The 26,384-nt window shown below is 42.1% G+C and overlaps 1 protein-coding gene across 1 annotated transcript in view; it reads right to left on the bottom strand.

The window, feature by feature from the left end:
• Positions 1–5,889: 5,889 nt before the first annotated feature.
• Positions 5,890–26,384, bottom strand: part of FAM227B (family with sequence similarity 227 member B) — a 100,532-nt gene continuing 80,037 nt past the window's right edge. Inside the window, exons 12-17 of the mRNA XM_067471397.1 lie at positions 21,009–21,076; positions 19,164–19,324; positions 16,635–16,712; positions 12,512–12,586; positions 8,181–8,250; positions 5,890–6,044 (exon numbers count right to left, since the gene is read on the bottom strand). Of these exons, the coding sequence (XP_067327498.1) occupies positions 5,997–6,044; positions 8,181–8,250; positions 12,512–12,586; positions 16,635–16,712; positions 19,164–19,324; positions 21,009–21,076 (500 nt within the window). The 3' untranslated portion in view covers positions 5,890–5,996. The remainder of the gene's footprint in view (positions 6,045–8,180; positions 8,251–12,511; positions 12,587–16,634; positions 16,713–19,163; positions 19,325–21,008; positions 21,077–26,384) is intronic.

Below are 26,384 nucleotides of genomic sequence, written 5' to 3'. Positions count from 1 at the left end.
TTGCTTTGAAAGGATTACACTAGATTAGAAGCAAATCCAAATGCGGAGTTTGTAGGACATTCTGCAACATGACAGTGTTGTTCAGCACATGGTTGGATCATGAAAAGGATGGCCCTCGGAGCCAATGTGTAACATGATGAGCTTGAGAGAACTATGAAGTGCTTTAAGGTAATTTGGCCAGTGAAGCGTTGCTTTACCGAAGGGTGGTCTCTGAATCAATCTCAGCCCTTGGCAAGATGTTTACCTCCAAATTGAATCCAGACATGTTTTTAGTTCATTCTCTGGGTTACTACTGTTCAGTGGTGATTTACAAGAAGTGTGAGCAATGGCAAACTCTCACGCAAGTGTAGATACATCCTAAACAAATGCACATTTTAAAACTGCCTTACTTCTGCTTTCTGAGATTGTCTCCACCAATGGATGAGTTTTTCACTCTTCCAGGTTGAAAGAAGCATCCCTGGTTTTGCTGTGTACGTTCATTTTACTTTCACTTCTGATGGGCAGTTGAAGCAAGGGTGGGGGATTTTGTTGTTTATTCGTTCAGTGGCTTCCGACTCTTCGTGACCTCATGAACCAGCCCACGCCAGAGCTCCCTGTCGGCTGTCACCACCCCCAGCTCCTTCAAGGTCAAGCCAGTCACTTCAAGGATATCATCCATCCTGCCCTTGGTCGGTCCCACTTCCTTTTCCCTTCCATTTTCCCAAGCATCATTGTCTTCTCTAGGTGGTCAACACCAGAGCTCCCTATCAAGCGTCACCACCCCCAGCTCCTTCAGAGTCAAGACAGTCACTTCAAGGATACCATCCATCTTGCCCTTGGTTGGCCCCACTTCCTTTTCCCTTCTATTTTCCCCAGCATCATTTTCTTCTCTAGGTGACCTCATGTACCAGCCAACGCCAGAGTTCCTTGTCGGCCATCACTACCCCCAGCTCCTTCAGAGTCAAGCCAGTCACTTCAAGGACACCATCCATCTTGCCCTTGGTTGGTCCCACTTCCTTTTTCCCAAGCATCATTGTCCTCTCTAGGTGACCTCATTGACTGGCCAACGCCAGAGCTCCCTGTCAGCCGTCACCACCCCCAGCTCCTTCAGAGTCAAGCCAGTCACTTCAAGGACACCATCCATCTTGCCCTTGGTTGGTCCCACTTCCTTTCCCCTTCCATTTTCCCAAGCATCATTGTCCTCTTTAGGTGACCTCATTGACTGGCCAATGCCAGAGCTCCCTGTCAGCCGTCACCACCCCCAGCTCCTTCAGAGTCAAGCCAATCACTTTAAGGATACCATCCATCTTGCCCTTGGCCGGCCCCTCTTCCTTTTTCCTTCCATTTTCCCCAGCATCATGGTCTTCTCTAATTTCACACAGCTTTACATTTCTGTGTTTTGACTAGTGGGGGAACATAAAGATTCAAAGGTGAAGCCCTTTGGAGATAGGGAATCAACCATATGCTATGGTCCTTTCCTGAATACGAGAAAAGAACTGACATATTTATTTATTTATTTATTTGCTTTATTTCTATACCGCATTTTTCAGCCCAGTCAGGCAACTCAATATTTACCACAGTTGCTTTCTCCAAACCAGTTTATATAAATCTCTTTTTTTCTTTATCAAGTTAGATCACTTCATTACTGTACTCTCTAAGATACTGTACTAATAAAAAAGTAGATAAGTAGATAAGTCCACTATTCTGTCCAATATTAACCTGATAGAGCAGTGTTTCTCAACCTTCTTAATGCCTTGACCCCTTTACACAGTTCCTCATGTTGTGGTGACCCCCAACTATAAAATTATTTTCATTGCTACTTCATAACTGTAATTTTGCTCCTGTTATGAATCATCTTGTAAATATTTGATATGCAGGATGTATTTTCATTCACTGGACCAAATTTGGCACAAATACCCAATACGCCCAAATGTCAATACTGGTGGGGTTGGGGATGGGATTGATTTTGCCATTTGGGGGTTGTAGTTGCTGGGATTTATAGTTCACCTACAACCAAAGAGCATTCTGAACTCCACCAACAATTGAATTGAACCAAACTTGGCACACAGAACTCCCATGATCAACAGAAAATACTGGAAAGGTTTGGTGGGCATTGACCTTGAGTTTGGGAGTTGTAGATCACCTACATCCAGAGAGCACTGTGGACTCAAACAATAATGGATTTGGACCAAACTTGGCACAAATTCTCAATATGCCCAAATGTGAACACTGGCGGAGTTTGGGGAAAATAGATCTTGACATTTGGGAGTTGTAGTTACTGGGATTTATAGTTCACTTACAATCAAAGAGCATTCTAAACCTCACCAACAATAGAATTGAGCCAAACTTCCCACACAGAATACCCATGACCAACATGTTTTCTGATGGTCTTTGGCAACCCCTCTGACACCACTTTGCGACCCTCCCAGGGGCTCTCACTCCCAGGTTGAGAAACACTGTACTAGAGAGAGATTTTCAAATACAATTTTCTGAAATCAGACTGGCTCTCGTAAGCAATTAGCTCCTCTCTTAAGGATAAACTGGTTGCTACAGTTCATTCATGCAAAAATAACAGGACCCTATGACATCTGCGTCCTTGCTTGGCATATTCTTTCGCATGTAACTGTGCAGAGAGAGTTGATAATTGTGTGCACAGTATTCCGATGCTGACTTTGGCTGGTTTGAAACTCAGCACTCTAGGAAGAATCTAAATTATTTCCGTATGGCCATATAGTACGGTTGTCATGCCACAAGGGCTTGGCAGGAAGCGCTGGTGGTTTGGTGTGCTAAGTAGCTAAGTGAGGGTTATTACCCCTTCTTAGGCTATCTTGTAAGAGGATGAGGCCCTGGGGGTTCCAGACATGAAGCCCTGGCAAAGCTGGTGGAAGAGATCATTATTTCAGTACCTCTCCGTAAAGGCAAGGATACTTGATACAGCAGTATAGAGTTTAGACATCTCCATTTCAGACATAGTTATGGCCTTGAACCAACTGTTGTACCGAGCAAATGTGGAATTCTGTAGCGGTGATGCCCAGGAATGCTGAAAGGATTGCAATTTCAGTATGAAAACCATAATTCAGAGCATAGTTTATAGCTACATTTATAGTACCATATGGTTAGCAGTGGGATTATAATATACATAATTTTGATATAGTTGCTGCATCCCAGAATTTGGTGGAGGGTTCAATGTTAGCAGGTAGGTTATTAATTTGGATTGCTTGCAGGTATGCTTTTTCAAACAATGGAAGAATGGTGTTTCATTAAAACATCATTATCATTTGACTCAAAGGAACAGCAATGTGACTGCCATTAAAACAACAACAACAACAACATAATCATTTAGTACACTTCTAACTGAGGTAGCTCAACTACGAGGGTTATCTGGAAAGTAAGGTTACAAGATTTTTTAAAATACAATGAATAAATATATTTTAACAAAACTTACATGGATTGTAGCCTAGGTATTACTTTATTTTTCCACATAATCACCATTCAGTTCAATACATTTTGTCATCTGTAGGACGGATTTTTGGTGCCTGTGTCATTGAAGTTTCCCTCCGCCTTTTTCAGGCAGTTTGTCACTTCAATTTTCACCTCGCTGTCATTGGAAAAGTGTTTTCCACCCAGGTGTTCCTTCAATTTAGTTACCAGATGATAGTCACTGGGTGCGAGATTGGGGCTGTGAGAGGGGTGGCTTGAAACATGCCAACAAATGAAGTCAACAACTCTTGTGTTGCATGAGTAGTGTGAGGGCACGCATTTTCATGAAGGAGACAGACTCTTGCCGTCACCATCCCACAACGTTTGTTGTGGATAACTCTGCGAAGTTTCTTCAGGTTCTCACAATATATTCCATACTCATTTTGTCACATGCTGTCTTGACATTACGTCTTCATAAACTGAAATGCTTTTACGATGAATTGCAGCGGTGTTCATGCCCTTGGCATTTAGGTAGGGTATTACAGCATGAACTTCGCACTTGGTGGGAAACGGAATGAGGACACTCATCTCTAACCTACTGAGCTACTGATGACTGGCACTGCTCATTCGCTTCTGCTGGCTTCCCGCTACACGGCAGTGATACCAACTTCCCTCGAGAAAATTCCCCACAAGAGCTACGTGCCTTGTAACCTTACTTTCCGGATATCTCTCATACAGCGCGAACATCACACTTGGCAGGAAACAAAATGAGGATGCACATCTCTAACCTTCACCACAATGCCAGTCGATGAGCTACTGACGACTGGCACTGCTCGTTCGCTTCCCCTGGCTTCCCTCTACATGGCCATGATACCAACTTCCCCTGAGAAAATTCCCCACGAGAGCCACATGCCTTATAACCTTACTTTCTGGATATCTCTCGCACAGCGCGAACATCACACTTGACAGGAAACAAAATGAGGATGCACATCTCTAACCTTCACCACAATGCCAGTTGATGAGCTACTGACGACTGGCACTGCTTGTTTGCTTCCCCCTACGTGGCCGCGATACCAACTTTCCCGGAGAAAACTCCGCACGAGAGCCACATTCCTTGTAACTTTACTTTCTGGATAACCCTCATACATAGGAGTCTTGGTGATGCAATTTTGTCATTTAAGGGGAGGATTAGAGCTTCTAGTCTGGTCTTAGGGGCCTTGAAAATGCAACCCCTTCCCTCCTTGTTCTCAGATCCATGTATCTTTATTTTTAAAATTTAGGCAGTTTCTAACAGTGGCTTTTATTGAAACCTTAAAGTTGGCAAGCAATTCCTTATTTGCCTGAGTTGTCTCATATTTGTTTCCCCTTTAAGTTTCCCATTAAACTCTGGCCTGAGTAATGTATGTCAGGAAGAATGTTGCATGCAACCAACTACTTGTTCATTCCACTCACCCTTATCTCATCCAGGAGATATTTTATTTAAGCAATAATTATGTTCTAGTTTGATGACTGAAAGTTGTTTATTTTTTTTACCTCTAGCCATTTACTGCCTGTCACTGATTAAGAAGTCTGATTGACAAAAAAATTTACTTGATAAGGTTATGGTAATGGGCAGAAACTGAATACATTAAATGGCTTTCATAGACAATCATAGCCAGCTGTAATGGACAGGTCTGAAACAGCATCCCACACCATTGCTTAAGAGTGTTGTAGTTTTGGCTCTAACACAAGTTTCAACCATGAAGCAAAATCTGCATGCCCCAACATTTTGGGGTTTTCCATGGATATTTTGGTTTTGTTAAAGAGTCTTTGCCAAAATATTTTAAAAAGATCCAGAAGGGCTGAAGGATTGCAATGCCAAAATGTTCAGCCACAAATCAGTCAGCACTTATTTAAAGATTTTTTTTAAAGTGCGTAGACAACCATTGTTGTGTAGGTTATTTGTTAAAAGCTGCAGAATAAGGAATATTCTTTTCAAAAACCATCACGGCATCTTAACATGATCTTTGTTTCTGATCTGAGCTGCATTGTTCCAAGTAAATGAGTTTGGATTTACACAGAGGCGGCCCTAGGTAATTTTCAACGGTAAGCAAACAGTATTTTGCCCCCCCCCCCAACCAATCACTGATATATATTTTCTGTTCGTCGTGGGAGTTTTGTGTGCCATATTTGGTTCAATTCCATCATTGGTGGAGTTCAGAATGCTTTTTGATTGTAGGTGAACTATACATCCCAGTAACTACAACTCGCACATGTCAAGGTCTATTTTCCCTCCAAGAGTGCTTCAAGAGCGCCCCTGGGCAAAATCAACTATACTGCAAATGCTTACATTGCGTAATGGGTTGAACCGCCCCTGGATTTACATTGGAATTGGACTCTGACTCACTGGATGCCTGCCGCTCTAATCCTGGAATTGGAAGAGGGAATCCTCTTCGTGATCTGATCAATCTCTGTGATCAGGTCCAATTGTAAGAAAGGCTCAAACAAAAAAAATGTTACACTGTCTCATTTTTATTGACTCGAAAGAAAGAGGTACATATAATAACAAACATGTCACTGAGTCAAATTCAGCGGTCGCCATGCACCTCTTAATGTCTTTAAACACTTGCTCCAATGAATCCATAATGCCGTGGCTTTGCACTTTCCTGTTCAAATAAAACAGGAAATGGATGTTCAAATGCATAAATTAAGCATAACTATGCACTGTATATACTCAAGTATAAGTCGACCCGAATATAAGCCCAGCCACCTAATTTAACCACCAAAAAAACTGGGAAAATGTACTGACTCGAGTATAAGCCAAGGGTGGGAAATGCAACAGCTACAGATACATTTCAAAGCAAAAATAGATACCAATAAAATTACATTAATTGAGGCATCTGTAGGTTAAATGTTTTTGAATATTTACATAAAACTGTAATTTAAGATAAGACTGTCCCACTCTGATTAAACCATTATTCTCATTTTCTTCAGTGTAAATGTGCTTACATATCCTTCCAATAATAGGAGTAAAATAATAAATGTAATAAAAACAATAATAGAATGAAATAATGGAAAATAAATAATAAAAGTAATAATAGAGTAAATTAATAAATGTAATAAAAATAATAATAGAGTAAAATAATGGAAATGTAATAATAGCAATAATAATATAGTAAAATACGAAATGTAATAATAACAATAATAAAAAGAGAAAAATAATAAATGAAATAATAATAATAGAGTAAAACAATAACTTTGGCTCGAATATAAGTCGAGGGGGGCTTGTTCAGCCTTAAAAAAGAGCTGAAAAACTCGGCTTATACTAGACTACATACGGTATGTTAAGCTTCTATGTCTGCTTCTGATGGAGTTTCTTTCTGTGCCTTAAGAGTCCATCCCTGCTCTTGAAAAGGATTCTCTCATGCACCAACTGTTCGTTGATAATACCTATACTACTACTACTACTACTACTACTACTACTACTACTACTACATGCAGTTGGTTAATTCAGAATTAAATCAAACTTCCACGATTGTCTATATCTGCTAGGTTTAGACTCCATACACAGACTGATGGGCAAAGAAGCAAAAACCACCAGCATTGAAGCAATGGTCCTCCGCCATCAACTCCGCTGGACCGGCCACGTTGTCCAGATGCCTGACCACCATCTCCAAAAGCAGTTGCTCTACTCTGAACTCAAGAACAGAAAACGGAATGTTGGTGGGCAGGAAAAGAAATGTAAAGATGGGCTTAAAGCCAACCTTAAAAACTCTGGCATAGACACTGAGAACTGGGAAGCCCTGGCCCTTGAGCACTCCAGCTGGAGGTCAGGTGTGACCAGCAGTGCTGTAGAATTTGAAGAGGCACGAATGGAGGGCGAAAGAGAGAAACGTGCCAAGAGGAAGGTGCATCAAGCCAACCCCGACCAGTACCGCCTTCCACTGGAAACCAAAGCCCTCACTGAGGGAGAAGATGCAGATTTATTTTATTTATTTATTTGCAGCATTTATATTCCGCCCTTCTCACCCCACAGGGGACTCAGGGCGGATTACAGTGCACACATATATGGCAAACAATCAATGCCAATTTTGACATACAACATATACAGACATACACAGAGGCTATTTAACTTTTTTCTGGCCGCCAGGGGAGCTGTCGCTTTCATCGTCCATCTGCGACACTGATGAAGTACTTCCGCATTCCCCGCATGCTTTTTTGCTGGAGTGCTTTGCTGGAGTCTTTTTTATGGCCTCATATATTTGATAATTTAGCCTCCCCACACTTTAAGGTGGTACCTAATTTTCCTACTTGACAGATGCAACTGTCTTTCAGGTTGCAAAGGTCGACAACAGGCTACACGATTCGTGGGAAACCCACTCCAACCCGGGCTGGCTTCAAACCCATGGCCTTTTGGTCAGAGTGATCTTAATGCAGCTGACACTCAGCCAGCTGTGCCACAATCCCGGTGCAGATCAAGAATAGGGCTCCACAGTCACCTATGGACCCACCACCAGTACACTGATCTTGGAAGACTATCCTACTTGGACAACGAGATCGCCTAAGTAAGTGAGTAAGTAAGTAGGGCAAAGCCACCCATAGACTGTGTTTGCAGTCCTGACCTTCTAGACTCTCTGGATTCCAATTTTTCTGGCAAAAGAAAAGAAGGCAAATCACCTTCCACAGAAGCCTCCAGGAATGGCAGTTCCCTTTCCAAATATGTTGCAGAGGCTTCCCTCACTTAGAACTAAAGCACAGGTCTTACTTCAAGTCTATGAAGACTGACATAAGTAGTGAAATACCATTTCGGCGAGAAACCTCTCGGTCCTTAACCTCGCTTCAGTCGGCTTCTTGGTGATGGTTTTCAACATCCTAGATAAGAAAACAAATTAGGGCATCATCTTCCAAGAGCATTTTTAAGCCATGCTCTATGGCCTCATTTCCTCACTGCTGCACCTCTGTAGATCACTAAGCCCTGCGCCCAATCTAGCCCGGTCAACGTGACATTTCAACGGGTCAATCTGGATTTTTTTTATTTTAGCAGAAAGGGCAAACAAGCACAGATGTATTACAGTCTTTCACTGCCTATTGTATTGTGAACTGTGTCCCAGATATTAGCTGACCTTAGTGGCTGGAATATTATCTTTTTTGCCTGACCATAAGACAAAATATAATCCAACACTCCTGTTGTTGCCAAATGCCAACAGAAATGCATCCAGCATGAGCTGGAATTTCAAATTCAAGCCAGCCATTTCAAATAGATTGGAGTCCATTTCTTTCATGCTGGACTGCCAGTCCACACCATTCTTTTCATAAGCATTTTGTTAAATCAATTAATGGGGGTCTGATATAGTGTTGGAAATAGCAACCTTCCAAGCCTATTTGTTTGTTGATGTATATAATTGTTAACCTGTATTGTATATATATATTGATTTGCCAGTTTGACTGACCTCTTTGGTGTGGGAGGGGCTACAGACATGTGACTGTACAGAGCATGTTCAGACTCAAGACTCCATTTTGTTATAGTATGCTTTTTGGACTTCAGTGGAAACAGTTTGCATTTGGACTTGTTCCATCTTCCAGGAGCATGGTTTATGTTGCCTTTTAGCTGCATGGGATAGCATTCCTTTGCATTTCCCCAGAGTTGCTATAGACCCAGCAGCACTCTGGAAGTTAAACATTATCAGAGTCTGGAAAGCGAGGCTGCAGGCCTCCTGCAGTTATTGGTTTAGAAAGTATCTCCTTGGGTTAGGAATCCGCCCTTTTTTCCTGGGATTGAGATCTCCATTTTGGAATCTCCCCTGCCTCCTTCAGTAGAGAAAAAAGCCTCAGGTGTGCTGTTGGTCAGACAGGCAAAACTCTGAAAAGCCATTGTGAGTACAATTGAGAAATTGAAATAGATAGATATTATAGCAATTGAGTAATTGAGTAATTGGGTTATTTAGTCAGATAAGCTGATTGAGTTATAGGTAGATACAGAGATAAAGAGAAGCTTATTCAGAAATAGAGAGAAACAGTTATTGAGTACTATTGAGCATTACTTCATCTCCAAAGCTAACCTTGTGCTTAGATAGGGGAAGACCTGTTCTTTCTAACCATAGCAGCTCAAGGTTAGGGTGAAAGATCCCAGGATTTTTTCTACCATTTGGAGAAAAGTTACCTCAGTAATTGAAGGAAAAGGAAAGAACATCTTTATGGTTTTCCAAATTGACTGTTTGTGTTGTAACTTTATCAAGCTGTGCCAAGTCTGCCAAGGACTTTGGAAATAAATATTTTGTTGATGTTCATATCTTGACTGGCATCAGTTGCTGAAAGTATTGAGTTATTGCTTCAAAGAAAGACCCCCAGCAGTTCGTCCAGATAAAGAGAGAAGCACATCTTAGTTTTAACGTTATAGCATCTGGGAGTGATGGCACAGGACTTATGCACAAACAGTTTACTATATGTTTACTTTGAGAAGCAGTGAGTACAGTTATACAGTTTGGACTTTCATAAGATGTATACTTAAAAGACCTTGGACTATGGACTATTGATTAAGAATAGTCCCTGTATTCTCAACACAAAGAAACTACATCCTATCTATAAATGTGCATGTATGCTGAATTAATACAATATGTTTGTGAGTAAACAAGATATGTTACTTTTAAAGAAGAGTGGGGTTTTTTTTGTCTCTGAGTGCATATTTTATACTAAGAGGTTTCAAGGGAGAATATATGTTTTGGGCAACTGCAATTTCAGCTTCAAAGAAACTTTTCAAAACTTGGCTAGCTAAGTATATGCTCTTTGTGCAATGGCATGTCTTTGTCCCTGGCAGTTCAAAGACATGGTTTATGAATTTAACAGCTGAGTTACCTGTGTGTTATTACAGGAATGCTTGTGAACATCACTTTTTCAAAGGATTGACTTCTAACAAGGTCATGCTTTTCCTTGAGTAGTGGTTTTCAAAAGGTGGTTTCCAGATGTTCATGGAGATCCACATTTGCCAAAAGGATAGGACATATTTTTTTCTTTTCAAAAAGATTATGAATGCTGTTATCCAAAATATATTATATCTTCCTTACTAAATATTTGTAACACTTCTGCCATGCCATCAGATGCAGCTGAAGGAAATTTCTACCCTTGTCTCAGCTAGGAAATGGGGTATCCTGGTGAATGGGGAGCAGGGATGGCTGTGTCGCTTTCCCCAATGGCCATCCCACAGAACTTCTCCATGGGTGAACATGAGCTCAAACAGTAGGCACTCAAATTGGTTTAGTTTCATTTCCACTTTGGCTGGAACAGTCCCTGTTAATTCACTGCAACACCCTTTTTATCAAACGTTTTTAAAATGTCTCTGATTCTGTCCTCCACTTTCTCATTTACCCCAACTGGTGCAAACTGGGTTCAAAGGGGAAAAAATAGTTAGCACTCAGTTATCTTCCCAGTTGTGCTGGCACGGCTGTGCCAGGAGATTTGATTCTTTTTCTTGCACTGTTAGTTTGTTTGAATTTATTTGGGCCTTGCATTTTGCAATTGGGTAGCTTTCCCCAGGTTGTAATCATAGGGCCAACAACCTATCAGTCATCATTAGAGCCTTTAGATCCGCCCCTTTCCCCAGGTTTGGAGGGAAAAGGGGACTTTTAGTTCAGTCTCACAGTTTGGAGCCTTGCAGCCAGATGTGTGGGCTTTCTCTGTCCCACCTGCAAAAAGCTTCAATTCTTACAGCTTTGCTGGGGTTAAACATATAGATCTACAGCCAGCTTTGCTGGGGTGAAAGAAATAGATCTACAGCCAGCTTTGCTGGGGAGTGAAGTTACAGTTCCACAGCTTTTGCTGGGGGAATACAGCCAGCTTTGCTGGAAAATAAAGGAATGGTTCCACGGCCTTTGTGGGGCAAATCTACAGGACACCAGTTTGGCAGATCTACAGAGACCTTGTCTGGTAAGGGTCACTCGGGCTATCTATAAAGCAGTTTGGAGCTGGGAGTTGGGGCCTCATGCCAGCAGGGTAAAGAAAGATTGCCCAAGGAGAGGTCAGAAGGTTTCCCTAAAGAAGAAAGGCACAGTTTATCAAGCATTTGCCTGTCCCTTGTTGACAGATGGAGAAAGCTACCAGCTTTTTAAGATTATAAAGCATTTAATTCACTTGTTTGAAGATTTAAGCTTTAATAAAGAACTTTGTTGGGCTTATTTTGAGCCTCTACAGAACTTTGTGTTGGGAAACCTATGGGAACCTTTAGCTGAGGCACCCTCAGCGTCCCGTTGGGCATACAGAAAGCACGTCCTGTAAACAGACATTGTCATAGGCCCAGCGTGCGACAGCACACCAGTAGTCTCAGACCAAATTAAGCTGCTGCAGCCTCTCCTCGCTTGTCTGTTCTTTTTCATGAGTAACTTTTGCCATCTTGACCACACTTGGATATTGCTTGACAACATATGATCCTGTTTTATCTGTAAAATTTGGGAGAGTTTATAACAACAGCAGCAGCAGCAGCTTTATTTTTGTACTCCACTTACATTTTCCCAACAGGACTTGGGGCAAATCTACAGCCAGCTGTATATTGATAGGGACGGGCCCAATCAATATAGTTAAAATATAATATAGTTAAAATATAACACATTAAAATGTATAAACAACACCATGAAACAGAATAAAACAACAACATTATAACAAAATATAAGATCAACCATCAAACCAACAACCAGTGAACCTGCAATAATGATCAATTTCTGGGCATGGGTGGGCGGACTGGTGCAAAAACAATTGTGAAGATAGGGCTGATGGATAAAGTGCGTAGGTAATTTGGCAACAGTAGAGATAGAGGGCAATGTAAGATTAGAGCATTATAACTCTGGGTACAGAACAATAGTAAAGTGAGAGGGGAAGATTTTGGGTCCTTGCTGGGACTAAGCTATTCAGAGAATTGTCTAGTCAAAAGCATAGTGGAATATCCATGTCTTTGGATCTTTGTGGAAGTTGGGTGCTAGCCTAATCTTGTGGGGTCACAACCTCTGAGGATGCTTGTCATAGATGCCATAGATGCAGGCAAAACTTCACGAGAGAATGCTTCCAGAACATGGCCACATAGCCCGAAAAACCTACAACAACCCATGGATTAAGTAGCTGTTTTTTTTTAAGTAATCAGAATGCAAACCTTTTGTATTTCTTGCTCATTTTTTCTCTCTCTTCTACTATCTGTGCGATTTCCTCATTGCACTTATGTTCGAAACTAAAATGCAGAGGGATATGCAAAATACGCTTGAAATATTATCCATGAAAATGAAATGTTTTTCTTTTAAAATGTAACAACATTATTCCCCCCTCCCCCAAGCTGTACAGGAAATGCTACATTTCGTTTATCGCTTTCCCTTTTCCCGTAACTTTGCTTGGAAGCTCGGCATTCCTCAAATTAATTCTGCCAGAACAGAACAGAAAGAAGAGTCACTGAAGAACTCTTTCTGGAAGGATCATCAGCTCTGAAGGCATCTGTTGTAGATGATTTGAAAACGAACAGCTTAAGCTGCCAACGCATTGTTAGTCCTGAACCTTTAGGTCATGGACCTCTGATTTTTTTTTGTTTTTAAGTGAACTGAACATAGAAAAGTTTTTTGGGTCTGATCTGCATGGTTTTGAACTGGCTTATTCAAAGCACCAAGGAAGCTCTGCATGCTTTCAATATCTATCATCAACCCCAAATACCGCTATGGTGAGTGGCTTGCAAAAGTTAAAGCAGATATATTTAATATTATTATTTTGTGCCAGCAGGACTGCAGACCGACATGTCAGAGGTTCGAATCCAGGGGGAGCACAGATGAGCTCCCTCTGTCAGCTGTAGCTCCCTATGCAGGGACATGAGAGAAGCCTCCAAAAAGGATGGTAAAACATTCAAACATCCGGGCATCCCCTGGGCAACATCCTTGCAGATGGCCAATTCTCTCACACCAGAAGCTACTTGCAGTTTCTCAAGTCGCTTCTGACATAATTTTTTTTAAAAAACCTAAACATTTACAGCATTTCTATTCCACCCTTCTCACCCCCAAAGAGGACTCAGGACGGATCACAGAACACATTCACGGCAATATGCAATGCTATTAAACAAGCAGGACAGATAACAGATTGAGGTATTATGTTGGCATTTTCCCCAACTTCGGCATCCTGTGCTCGATTCTGGCTGTAAAATACCTCCCCGCTTAAGCGGTGCCTAATTTCTCTACTCACCGCTGTTTTTAAGCTACTTAGGTGGACAGTAAGCTGGACTGAAGGGCGGGTGCTCACCCCGACCCAGGCTTCCAACTGCCAACATTTTGATTGGTAAGATGTATTTATGCTGGTGATTCACTAGCTTTGCTAAAGCCCGGTCCAATATAGATAGTTGCTGACTAGGCCTGTTTGATCAAGAAAAAATTTGTTTCTAAATTCGATTCTTAATTGGGGTGTTTTTTTGTTTCGATATTAAAAATATTTACAAAACTTTCCAAAAAAATGTTTTGTTATTTACGAATTTTCGTTATTATTTACAAAACATTTTAGAAAAAAAATTTTCTTGATCAAACAGGCTAAGTAGTGTGAATGTTGCAGTAATGGTCACCTTGATTAGCATTGAATGGCTTTCTCCCACCCTGGACATTCGATAATATTAGATGATATATAACTCACCATTTGCCTAGTTTCCAACAGACCTCTGAGGATGCCTGCCATAGATGTGGGCAAAATGTCAGGAGAGAATGCTTCTGGAACATGGTCATATACAGCCCTGAAAAGTCACACAAGCGGCCTCCGCGCGCGCGCCATGCAATGGGCTCCGGCTTCTGCGCCCCCCTCCTCCTCCTCCTCTCCCTCCTCCTCCCAGCTGGGGGGAGGAGGAGGAGGAGGAGGAGGAGGGGGGCGCAGAAGCCGGAGCCCGATGGCGCGCGGAGGCCGCTTGTGAGCGCGCGCGCGCCATGCAATGGGCTCCGGCTTCTGCGCCCCCCTCCTCCTCCTCCTCTCCCTCCTCCTCCCAGCTGGGGGGAGGAGGAGGAGGAGGAGGAGGAGGGGGGCGCAGAAGCCGGAGCCCGATGGCGCGCGGAGGCCGCTTGTGTGCGCGCGCGCGCCATGCAATGGGCTCCGGCTTCTGCGCCCCCCTCCTCCTCCTCCCCCTCCTCCTCCCAGCTGGGGGGAGGAGGAGGAGGAGGAGGAGGGGGGGGGCGCAGGAGCCGAGCCGATCGGATGGCGCGCGCGCTCCTGCGCCCTCCTCCTCCTCGCGCCGCCCCTTCGCCCCGCCCGCCCCATTTACAGCAGCCTCCATCCCATTAACGAGCGGAGCTTCCGCTCGTAAAAAAAATGGGGCTGCTGCTTCGATATTTTCAAACCCTTCCGGGTTTGAAAATATGTTTTGATATCGCTTCGGATATGCAAAAAATAACGATTTTAATACGAAATAACGAATCAACGAAACGAAACCGACAGGCCTATTGCTGACCTGTTATCAGTTCTGCTTTTTAAAAATTCCCTACCTGTTGCTGTTCATTTGACCTTTTCCTTTTCTGACACAATTTTTGTAGGGCTAGGAGTCACATGTTTGCCTCTATCATATACCAAAGAACCAAAAGTGACCCCAAAAAAACCCCATCCCAACGGAAGAAACCAAAAGCGGAAGGAGACATTATGTCTGCTTCCAGTTTTAATTTTTGGCAGCCCAAGAGGGTGCTTTGTATGCTCCTCTCCCTGGGGTACATAAACTTCCATTCCTAGCAAAGCAAACCCCATTCCTTGTTAATTCATCCTTTTTCATGCTGGAGAAAGCATTGAGTTGAGATCACACACAAAAAGGCCCATGGGGCATATATATGGCCTACTGCCCGTACTTGCTTTACAACTGTGAATTTCTAACATCCAAAAATGGGATGTGAATCACAGCTGCTATCTCACTTGCTGGCCAAAGGCGCTGAAAGTTATTATCAGTTTTTTCCCTGTTGAATAACTGGACAGAGCAGCGACTGCAATTTGGCTTCTACAATCACCAGTTAACCTAATGAGTATTTGAATGCACCATCATTAGTTTGATACCATTTGTGTGGGTTCATAGATGACCACTCGGAGACCTATAGTTACTGGTAACAACTTGTCTTGCTGATTTTCACTCTTAACATCAGCCGTCCTATCTCCTGCCCTAGCTATGAGTCACACATTCCCATTTTCTCTTTCACAATGCCACCAATGAGTTTATATACATACATACTTTCATCAAGGAACAGGAGATAGGATGGCTGATGTTAAGAGTGAAAATCATACTTTCATCAGGAATTAGGTAAATTAGTTTTTTTAAAAGGCCAAGAGTGTTGCACTCCAGGACACGAATAACCCCCTGACTTTAAAGGTTGAATAGGAAAAGCAATCCTTTTATTGAAGATAAGTAAAAACAGGAAAGTAGAAAAACACTTTAAAGGAATAGGTAAATCCAATTAGGTAAAAAGATAAGCAGGAACACATTAGTCCAAAGTAGAGTTCAGCCATGTCCAAAAGCAAAGTCCACAAGTCTCTAACAAAATCCAAAGAATCAAGAAACATTGATCCAAGGCATGAGCAAATAATCACAAGAGACAAAAACCAAACCATGAAATAAGAAATCTTTAAGCATGAATCTTCCAAGCAAGGCTTCTATGAGACGAGGACAAGAACTTAGCAGGTTTCTCAACAATGCTTCATCTGACTATTTTTTCCATGCTTGGAACATAAAAGCCTTTCCAAGCACTCAGAAATTGGTTTCACTTTCCCTGAGCAGCCCTTATCTTTTTCTGTTGAAGCCTGACAGAATGCTGAAGGCCTTGCTTGGCCTGTCTGTTTTGATTAATTTCCGCTTGCCTATCTATATTAGTTTCTGCAGGTGCCAAGTTGTTTTCAAGCCCCAAATCCTGGGAACTCTCTGAGAGCAATTCAGGGAGTAAATAACTATCCCTATACCCTGTAGGAACATTCCCATGGGAAACTGCACGTTGAACAGGTGTCTCTATGTCATTCTCTGCATCAATATCACTGACCAAACCATTGCCATCTTGAACCTCATTTACATCATTCCCACATCCAAAGCACCCCGATCCTGGAACATAATCAAAGGCAGAACTCCAACAAAGAGTTTGAATCACTTGGTTCTCCCAAGGACCTTGAAGACCAAAAGACACTTCAAAAATTATAGGTAAGAGCAGATAATTCATACCTAGCGGGTTGACTTGAGATCTCCAAATAACTCCCCATTTGAACACTGTTTTAAAGAAAATAGTTTACATTCGGCATATACTCACTCAATTAAATCACTGCGCAGATTTTCTGTAAACTCTTGACTCTTCTCAATAACATCTAGGTAAGTTGGAGAAATGGGTGTGCTGTCGTTTCGGTCAAGGGAAAGGATAGTTTGCTTTCTGATCCTTTCAGAAGTTTGTTGTGTCAAATATTTATATTGTTCAAAAGAAGGTGTGTTGAATTTGGCCTACAAACTATCTACAGACCCACTAAGAAAATCTAACAAATGCTACGTTCAGTAAAGGAAAAGAGGGATCCTCTCACCTCTGGAGGAGTCTATCATATACAATGCAGCTGTGGACAAGTCTACATAGGGACCACCAAATGCAGCATTGCCCAAAGACGCTCCAGACTAACTTAACCAGAGAAGTCAGCCACAGCAGAGCACCTGATGAACCTACCTGGACAGAGAATATTATTTGAGTTCATAGAAATGCTGGACCATTCTGACAACCACTATGTCAGGCTATACAGAGAAGCCATTGAAATCCACAAGTATGTGAACAACGACAACAGAAAGGAGGAAACCATGAAAATGAACAAAATTTGGGTATTGGTGTTAAAAAAACCCTCTAAAATCAAGACAGTAAATAAATAGCAACACTGAAAAAACAGAGGAATTCCAGACAAGAATCAATCAGGGCAAGCTAACACCTCCCAACATAGGATTCCCCCAGGCAGCAATCAGCAGCAAGACCAATAAATGCTAATCAAGGTGGCAACATTCACACTGGCCTCAAGCAAACAAATGTTCTTTCTCCCACCCTGGACAATCCACAGATATATAAACTCACTTGCCTAGTTTTCCAACAGACCTCTCAACCTCTGAGGATGCCTGCCATAGATATGGGCGAAACATTAGGAGAGAATGCTTCTGGAACATTTATTTATTTATTTATTGTATTTGTATACCGCCCTTCTCAGCCCTCAGGCGATTTAGGGAGGTTTACAACGGCAACGATTCGATGCCCAAAACCACCATAAAACATTTAAAAACATTAACACATAATATAAAACCATAACAAGAATATTAAAACATATCATTTGCATCTCTTAATTAAAAACATTGTCCCATCTCGTCATCCAGTCATTCAAATTCCTATATCTTTTATCTTGCATTTTCAAATGGTTGCTCAAACAACCAAGTCTTGAGTCTTTTTCAAAATGTTCAGAGGGAGGGGGCCAATCTAATGTCCCTAGGAAGGGCATTTCATAGCCAAGGGGCCACCACTGAGAAGGCCCTGTCTCTCATCCTCACCAAACGTGTTTGTGACGCAGGCGAAATCTAGAGCAGGGCCTCCCTGGACAATCTTAAAGTCCTAGCAGGTTTATAAGGGAAGATGCATTCAGACAGGTTCAGAACATGGCTATACAGCCCAGAAAATTCACAGCAACCCACTAAAAAGTTGTGTTGGAAACGGCCCCCAAAACTCATCCAGACAACATGGCCAAGTGGGATTGTAGCCTACTGAGACCTGAGCTTCAGCAGTGCTAATACCTGACACCAATCTCTCTCTTTTCTATTGTTTACCTGCACCTCATTGCTGTGGGAAGTATACAGATATCCCAGTTACCATCCTTACATCCTATAACACAAGTGTGTTCACGAATTTCCACAAAAGATGAACAATGCTATCAACAACTCTCTAGTACAGATTTTTCTCCTCTACCATTTGGAAACATTTGGGTATATATAGGCGAGCAGAGTGCTAAGGATGCTGCAGGGAGCCTCAGAAATTAGTCTTTATTGGGAATGGCTAACTCTGCCAAAATCCAGACTACCTGGAAATGATTATATTTGCAAGACAGAACAAAATTAATTAAAATGACCTGCACTTCCTAAGCCCCTTGCAATTTAACAGAGGGAAGCCAACATCATGGCTAGGCACGATAATTTGAAATCATTTGAATGATGCTAGGGGTGCGATGTTAGAGCCAAGACACAATGCATAAACTCTCTGAAAAGTTGGCTGGTGCACAGCAAGGAGGCTCCAAGTGCTACAAATTATGTCCAAGTTTAGATCCCAAAGTTGCACGTTCTTAAGACCCAGGTGACCAATCCAAACGTAGTACAGAAATGCATCTTGTTGGACAACTGGAATACATTAATCCAACAAAATCATGAGCTGTCTGCTCACTTGATAACTCACAACTCATTCTTGCTGAGGGATTACAGCACTCTTTGTCAAATGTTCTGCCTTTGTGAAACACATTCCACTTCATTCTTCCTCCCGAGGAACCTATGGAGACCTGAGTGTGAGCAATTCCCTGCACACAAATATGCACCGCAAATAGTTTATTTTGGACATTACGCCTTTCAAATCACTTTGCCTGAGGGACCTCAGAAAAATTATAATAACTGACCTATAGCGAACCTCCTTCCCAATCCAAAGCACATACTTAATTTGTTCTCTTCCCAACTCCACAATCATCTATCCTCCTTTTTAAACAAATTGAACTGTATCATTTTAGTACAAGTTTCAGAGGTTTTTTTCAACACAATATCTTCTATTTTTTTTAAAAAAGGATATGGTATCTTGCAGATTTCACTGTGATTGATCCTGTAAGCCCGACTGTTCGCTAAAGTACTGGCTATACCATGCATCTGTAAATAATATAGGACGAGTGGACTTTGGCCACCAAGGTTGAATAGCGAACGCTGGAAGTTTGGCCCATCTCCAATATAATGCGACTACAAAGAAGGTAGAAAGAGGCATTATTATAGGTGACACATTATTGTAAGTCAGTGTTTCTCAGCCTTCCTAATTCCGCAACCCCTTATTACAGTTCCTCATGTTGCGGTGACCACAAACCATAAAATTATTTTTGTTGCTACTTCATAACTGTCATTTTGCTACTGTTATGAATTGTAATGGAAATATTTTATATGCAGGATGTACATGGTTATATAGCCCGAAAAAACTACAACAACCCAGTGATTCCGGCCATGACTTACTTCTTACTTACTTAGGCGATCCCTCATAGTCTGAGGATGATGGTCCTCCAAGTGTAGTATCCTGGCTGTGGGTCCGTAGGTAACTGTGGAGCCCGATTCTTGATCTGCATCTTCTCCCTCAGTAAAGGCATTGGTTTCCAGGTGGAAGGCGGTACCAGTCGGGGTTGGCTTGCTGCGCCTTCCTCTTAGCACATTTCTCTCTTTCGCCCTCCATTCGTGCCTCTTCAAACTCTGCAGCACTGCTGGTCACAGCTGACCTCCAACTGGAGTGCTCAAGGGCCAGGGCTCCCAGTTCTCAATGCCAATGCCAGAGTTTGAGCCCATCTTAAAATCTCTTTTCCTGCTCACCAACATTCAATTTTCCGTTCTTGAGTTTGGAGTAGAGCAACTGCTTTGGGAGACGGTGGTCAGTCATCCAGACAACATGGCCAGTCCAGTGGAGTTGATGGTGGAGGACCATCACTTCAATGCTGGTGGTCTTTGCTTCTTCCAGCATGCTGACATTTGTCTGGTTGTCTTCCCAAGAGATTTGCACAATTTTTCAGAGGCAGCACTGATGGAATCGTTCCAGGAGTTGCATGTGACGTCTGTATACAGTCCACGTCTCGCAGGCGTATAGCAGGGTTGGGAGGACAATAGCTTTATAAACAAGCCCCTTGGTCTCCCTACGGATGTCCCGGTCCTCAAACAGTCCAGCCATGAAAGCCTTCAACAATACGCAACAGCAGTAAATGACTAGACCGAATGACTAGACGATGGAATTGGACAATGTTTTTCTTTAACAAGGAGATGCTAATGTTGTTGATTTTTTATTGCCTCTGTTGTGGTTTTATATTGTTTTAATGTTTTAATTTGTATCATGATATTATGTACACTGATTTGTTGTAACCCGCCTTGAGTCACCAACAGGCTGAGAAAGGCAGTATACAAAGGCAGTAAATAAATAAATTAAATAAATAAATGCCACTCAACCTTGAATCCTAATCATCCAACCCAGAACCTCCATTATGCATTTTTGTTATATTATTATGGCACTCCTGAAACAGAAAAATGTAAATCTCAGAAAAGAGGGCAAGGGAGGTTATATGGGAAGACTACAGTTGGACATGAAGTCCAAAAGATTATGATGATGACTATTATTATTATTATTTACTTTTATCCCGCTTTTCTCCCATGAATGGGACTCAAAGTGGTATAAAATGACATCCATAAGCTGCTTTAGGAAAATTGATTGGCTATGGTAGGAGATTTGGGGATTAAAAGAAACCATGGGGCAGGTTGAACATAAACCGATTCCTTTTGCACTGACTCCTTGACAACTTTGGACTAACAAAGCAATCTTAAGTCAAAATGAGTAAGGTAGGCAGAATAGAATAGAATAGCATCTTCTGATGTTAATGAGCACTGGTTCCAAACATACCTCTTTCTTTTCTTTCTTCAGCTTTTTCTTGGGTACCTCCTTTACCTCCTTTGCCAACTGAAACCGCACTACACAAAAAACAAACAGAAATTCAACCATTCATGCTGTTTTTGTGAATTTTCTTGAGGCATATGGATTTTCCATGGTTAGAAGCACAAAGTGGTTCCTGCGGTGCTCCTTAATGCATCCAACCATTTCAATCACCCAAGAATGAGTAGCTGGACCAAAAAATAATAATAAGCTGACACAATATGAGGATTTAAGGATCGAACTGCAAAGAATCTGGCACAAACCAGTCAAGGTGGTCCCAGTGGTGATTGGCACACTGGGTGCAGTGCCTAAAGACCTTGGCCTACACTTCAACACAATTGGCGCTGACAAAATTACCATCTGCCAGTTGCAAAAGGCCACCTTATTGGGATCTGCACGCATTATTCGCCAATACATGACGCAGCCCTAGACACTTGAGAAGTGTCCAACGTGTGATCCAATTCAATAGCCAGCAGAGTGTCTGCTGTGGACTCATCTTGTTGTGTTTCAAATAACAACAACAACAACAACAACACTTTATTTATAGTCCGCCCTACTCACCCTGAAGGGGACTCAGGGCAGATCACTGTACACATACACAGCAAACATTCAATGCCGTTTGTATAGACAGTACACAGACAGACAGAACAGAAGGAGGTGTGTTGTTTCGATGCCATGGACGGTTTGGCTCGAGTACACAGGGGGTACTGTTGCTCCATCCTCTATGACGAAGAGCCATCAGGACTTCCTCATTCCAGCATTTTCTGATTTTTTCTTTATGGGTTCCCCCACTTTAAGCAGTACCTAATTTCTCCAATTACAGCTAAAGCTGTTTTCAAACTGCTTAGGTAAACGGTAAGCAGGGCTGACAGTCGGCTGCTCACGCCGACCCGGGACTTTGGACTTGCAACCTTTAGCTTGATAGATCTTATAGTTGCCGATGACTTACCAGCTGTGCAAAACCTCCGGCCAAAGATGAAGCCCCATCTGCCTGAACTCTGGATCATTCTAAACATGGCCATTAAGTGGTTGGGTGGGTTCTCGGGCCATGGCAGATTAGGGGGTGCATTTGGCAAAATGACTGTGAGAGCAGTAACTGGTAGCAGGAGTGAGCTCCCGCTGTTAGCCCCAGCTTATGCCAACCTAGCAATTCAAAAACATGCAAATGTGGACAGATCAATAGGTACCACTCCGGTGGGAAGGTAACGGTGCTCCTTGCAGTCATGCTGGCCACAGGACCTTGGAGGTGTCTACGGACAACACTGGCTCTTTGGCTTAGAAATGGAGATGAGCACCATCTCCCAGAGTCGGACTCGACTAGACTTAATGTCAAGGGATGTTAATGTTTTAACAGCTCATGGGCAATACTCTTTAAAGGAGGAGAAAATCAGAGCAGACAACACTGAGCTAGGTGGGCAATAATCTGCAAATGTCCCTGAAGAAGAAAAATATCCAGAAAAAGATGCAGTAATAGAGCCCTTCAGATAATGGGGGAAACAAATGTTGTAGTCATTCCCAAGCCAAATGCACTTTAGTCAAAGGTCACCAAGAACATGCAAAAGAAAATGTTCTTGGTGAAGTTAGATATGGGGGCCCAAATAAGGGTGTTTTATTTTTGTGCATGACAGGAAGTTTATCAAAGAAACCAAACGGCAAAGACATACTAATTCAGGTATGTATACACACATACTAGCCGTCCCCTGCCATGCATTGTATATGTGTTTTGTGTGTGTATATATGTGTTTATGTTTGTGTATATATTTGTGTATATGTGTATATATGCGTGTTTATGTGTATATATGTGTGTGTGTGTATTTATGTGTGTATTTGTGTTTATATGTGTATATGTATATTTTGTAATTGTGTGTGCTTGGGTATATGCAAATATGCATGTATATGTGTGTGTATGTATGTGTATATGTATATGCGTGTAGGTGTATGCGTATGTGTGTGTATTTGTGTATATTTGTGTGCACTTGCATATATATGTGTGTGTGTATGTATATGTGCATGTGTATATGTATATGATTGTATGTGTATATATGGTTTATTTTAGGGGGGGTTAAAGTCCGTTCTGCTGGGGATTTTTTTGTGTGTTTTTAGGGCTGATGGACAGCCGTTGGCCTGATAGGTGTATTGTGTCCAAATTTGGTGTCAATTCGCCCAGTGGTTTTTGAGTTATGTTAATCCCACAAATGAACATTACATTTATTTATTTATTTATTTATTTCGCACATTTCTACCCCGCCCTTCTCAACCCCCGAGGGGGGGACTCAGGGCAGCTTACAAAAGGCACAATTCGATGCCAGCATAAACATAAACAATGGATAAAACATGTATACAGCAATTATAACAATTAAACAGTCACTTTATACAACAAAATCAATACAAATCGATCAATAAAACCAATCAATATTCAGGTACATCTATCTATTGATAGATAGATATACCTAAATAAACATGTATGTATTTCCCTCATGTCATTAAAAATAAACAGTTGCCTTCGTTCTGTAAGCTGGCATGACAGCAAAAGCAAGCCATTTGGCTAATATACATTACAAAGAGCTCGCAAATGCTGTGTCACAAGGTGCTTGGAGATACTATGTCTCCAAAACTACATTCACTGGGGATACAATCATTACAATGTTTCCACAGCATAGGAACCAAAACATGTAATAAATTCTAGTGTCTTCTCAACAAGTTTTGGGAGAGTGGATACCACTTACATCTCCCCACCCCCAGCTGTTCCTCAAGGCTATATTTACCTCTGCTGCACTTTCTACCTCATTAATAATGATCTTGGCAGATACATAATTTTGACTAGCACAAATTGCATTTATTTTATTTAAAGACATTGTTCAGTTGGGATGCATCCTCCTCATTTTGTCCATAAAAGGCTTGTCCATATTGAGCTCAGTAGATGGGAGCATTCTATGTTTAAAGAGCAGCAAACCAGCAGTGTGTGTATATGTGTCACGCTGGCCTTCATTCAACATTGTGCTTGCATTACAGCTGTGGTTGTACTCACGAAAATCTGGTACAGGAAATCTGGAACTGAATCCAGCCCCTTCTGCTCTTTGTCTTCAATTCAGTGGCACTATTTTCAGTATTCGCTGTCTCAGAAGCTGGATTGAGGGTGGGGGCCAGAGGGAAAACTCTGGGTCTACTACCCATTTTCGTGGGTAAACAGGGTAAGATGGGCAACTCTGGGATCACCTTTCACACATGTTGACTTCTCCATTGCAACAAATGGTACATTTAAGAATATTCAAGACTCAGAGAGGTTCTTGTAAAAGAGGACTGGGCTGGGGATAGGTAAAGGTATTCCCCTGACATGAAGTCCCGTTGTGTCCGACTCTGGGGTGTGGTGCTCATCTCCATTTCTAAGCCAAAAAGCCGGTGTTGTCCATAGACACCTCCAAGGTCATGTGGCCAGCATGACTGCATGGAGCGCCCTTACCTTCCCGCCGGAGCAGTATCTATTAATCTACTCACATTTGCATGTTTCGAACTGCTAGGTTGGCAGAAGCTGGGGCTGACAGTGGAAGCTCACACTGCTCCCCAGATTTGAATCTGCGACATTTCGGCTGAAGGTAGAAACACTTATAGACTTTTCAATCGACAAGAACAATTGGAGCAGACTATAAAAACAGCTGTGTGTATCTTTAGGTTGAAGCATAGGAAAATATAATTTGACCATTCCCTTATCAGGGACATTCCAGTTCACATGAAGGCCCTTTCACTTTGACACAATAATCCTAACACAGGTATTATTGATACAATAACCCGAACACAACTCTATCACTCCTTTCCACCTGTTGCTAAGGAGGGTGATGAGATCCTGAACCGGTGGCTTGGAGGCTGTGATGGTCTGTGTCGCACCTCAGAGTAGAATCACCTTGCTTTCAGACACCAAACAGCACACAAGCAATAATCTTTATGGTTTATTAAAGTAAAAGATAAAAAGTTCAAAAAGGCAAAAGTATAGTTGCAAAGATCAATATAAGGAAAACAGGAACCACGAAGATATAAGCAAGGCAAAGTCCTATAAGAACATGACAAATTCCTGAAACCATGAACATGAAAACTGCAAGATAAATCCTCGGTTTCTTGGCTGAAGCAAGAAGTTGCTCTGACACTGGGGTATTTTCAAACAGCCTGTTTAATACTCTTTGGAAAACATGAAGGCGTCCCTCTGGCCCTTGGCCTCCCTCTCTCTCGCTTGCTAATGATTCTCACACTTCTTTTAACCTTAAATTCCAAGCGATCAGCTCGATCTAAAGCTCCGGCCTCATCAAGGTCAATCTGTTTGTTAGTGCTTTCTTGCTCATTATCTGGCTGAGAGCAACTGTCCTCCTTTCCTGAATCAAAATGCACCTGGCTTTCAGTAGTTTCACTATCAACAGTGGCATCCCTTGCTGTGGGAAACAACTGAACTTCTGTACCCTGTTCTTCCTCATCTATCACATCGCTTTGCACCTGACTGTGAATCTGAATCCTATCATCCTCATCAGACTCATTGACACCATCACTCTGAGATTCCAGCTGAGTCACAACAGTCTGGATAAAGGCGAGCAAATTGAAATTGAATCTGTCAAGACAGAGATACTCCTGGTCAGCTGGAAGGCCGAACAGGGCATATGGTTACATCCTGTGCTGGACGGCATTACACTCCCCCTGAAGACAGGTTTCAGCAGTGGCCAGAGGAGCTTCTTCACAATTGTACGCCAGTTGTGCTCATACCTTGGGAAATCAGACTTGGCCACAGTGGTCCATGCTCTCATTACATCCCGAATAGATTACTGAAATGCACTCTACATAGGGTTGCCTTTGAAGACTGTTTGGAAGCTTCAAGTGGTCCAGTGGATAGCAGTGTACAGGGAGCATACAACCCCCCTGTTGCATCAGCTCCACTGGCTGCCAATTTGCTACCAAGCTCAATTCAAAGTGCTGGCTTTGGCCTTTAAAGCCCTAAACATTTCTTGTCCAACTTACCTGTCCAAATGCCTTACCTGTCCCTTTATAAGCCAAAAAGAGCTTTAAGATCATCAGGGGAGGCCCTACTCTTGGTCCCACCCTCTTCACAAGTGTGACTGGTGAGGATGATAGACAGGGCCTTCTCTGGTGGCCCCTCGGTTGTGGAACCCCCCCCCCCCAATGACATCAGTCAGGTCCCATCCCTCCTGATCTTTAGAAAAAAGCATGCAAGCATTTGATGAATAAGAGATTACGGAATTAGACTTCAGCAGCCTGAATAAGGACTTTGGATTTTGTAAATTCACTGTAGATGAGTATGAGATCAAGACTCAGCGCTTTATATGGTTTTAATCTGTTTTATTGTTATGT

This window comes from Anolis sagrei, chromosome 9, assembly GCF_037176765.1.
Source record: "Anolis sagrei isolate rAnoSag1 chromosome 9, rAnoSag1.mat, whole genome shotgun sequence".
Classification (NCBI taxonomy): Eukaryota; Metazoa; Chordata; class Lepidosauria; order Squamata; family Dactyloidae; genus Anolis; species Anolis sagrei.
Note: the sequence above shows the minus strand (reverse complement) of the source record. Positions and strands in the feature narration are given on the sequence as shown.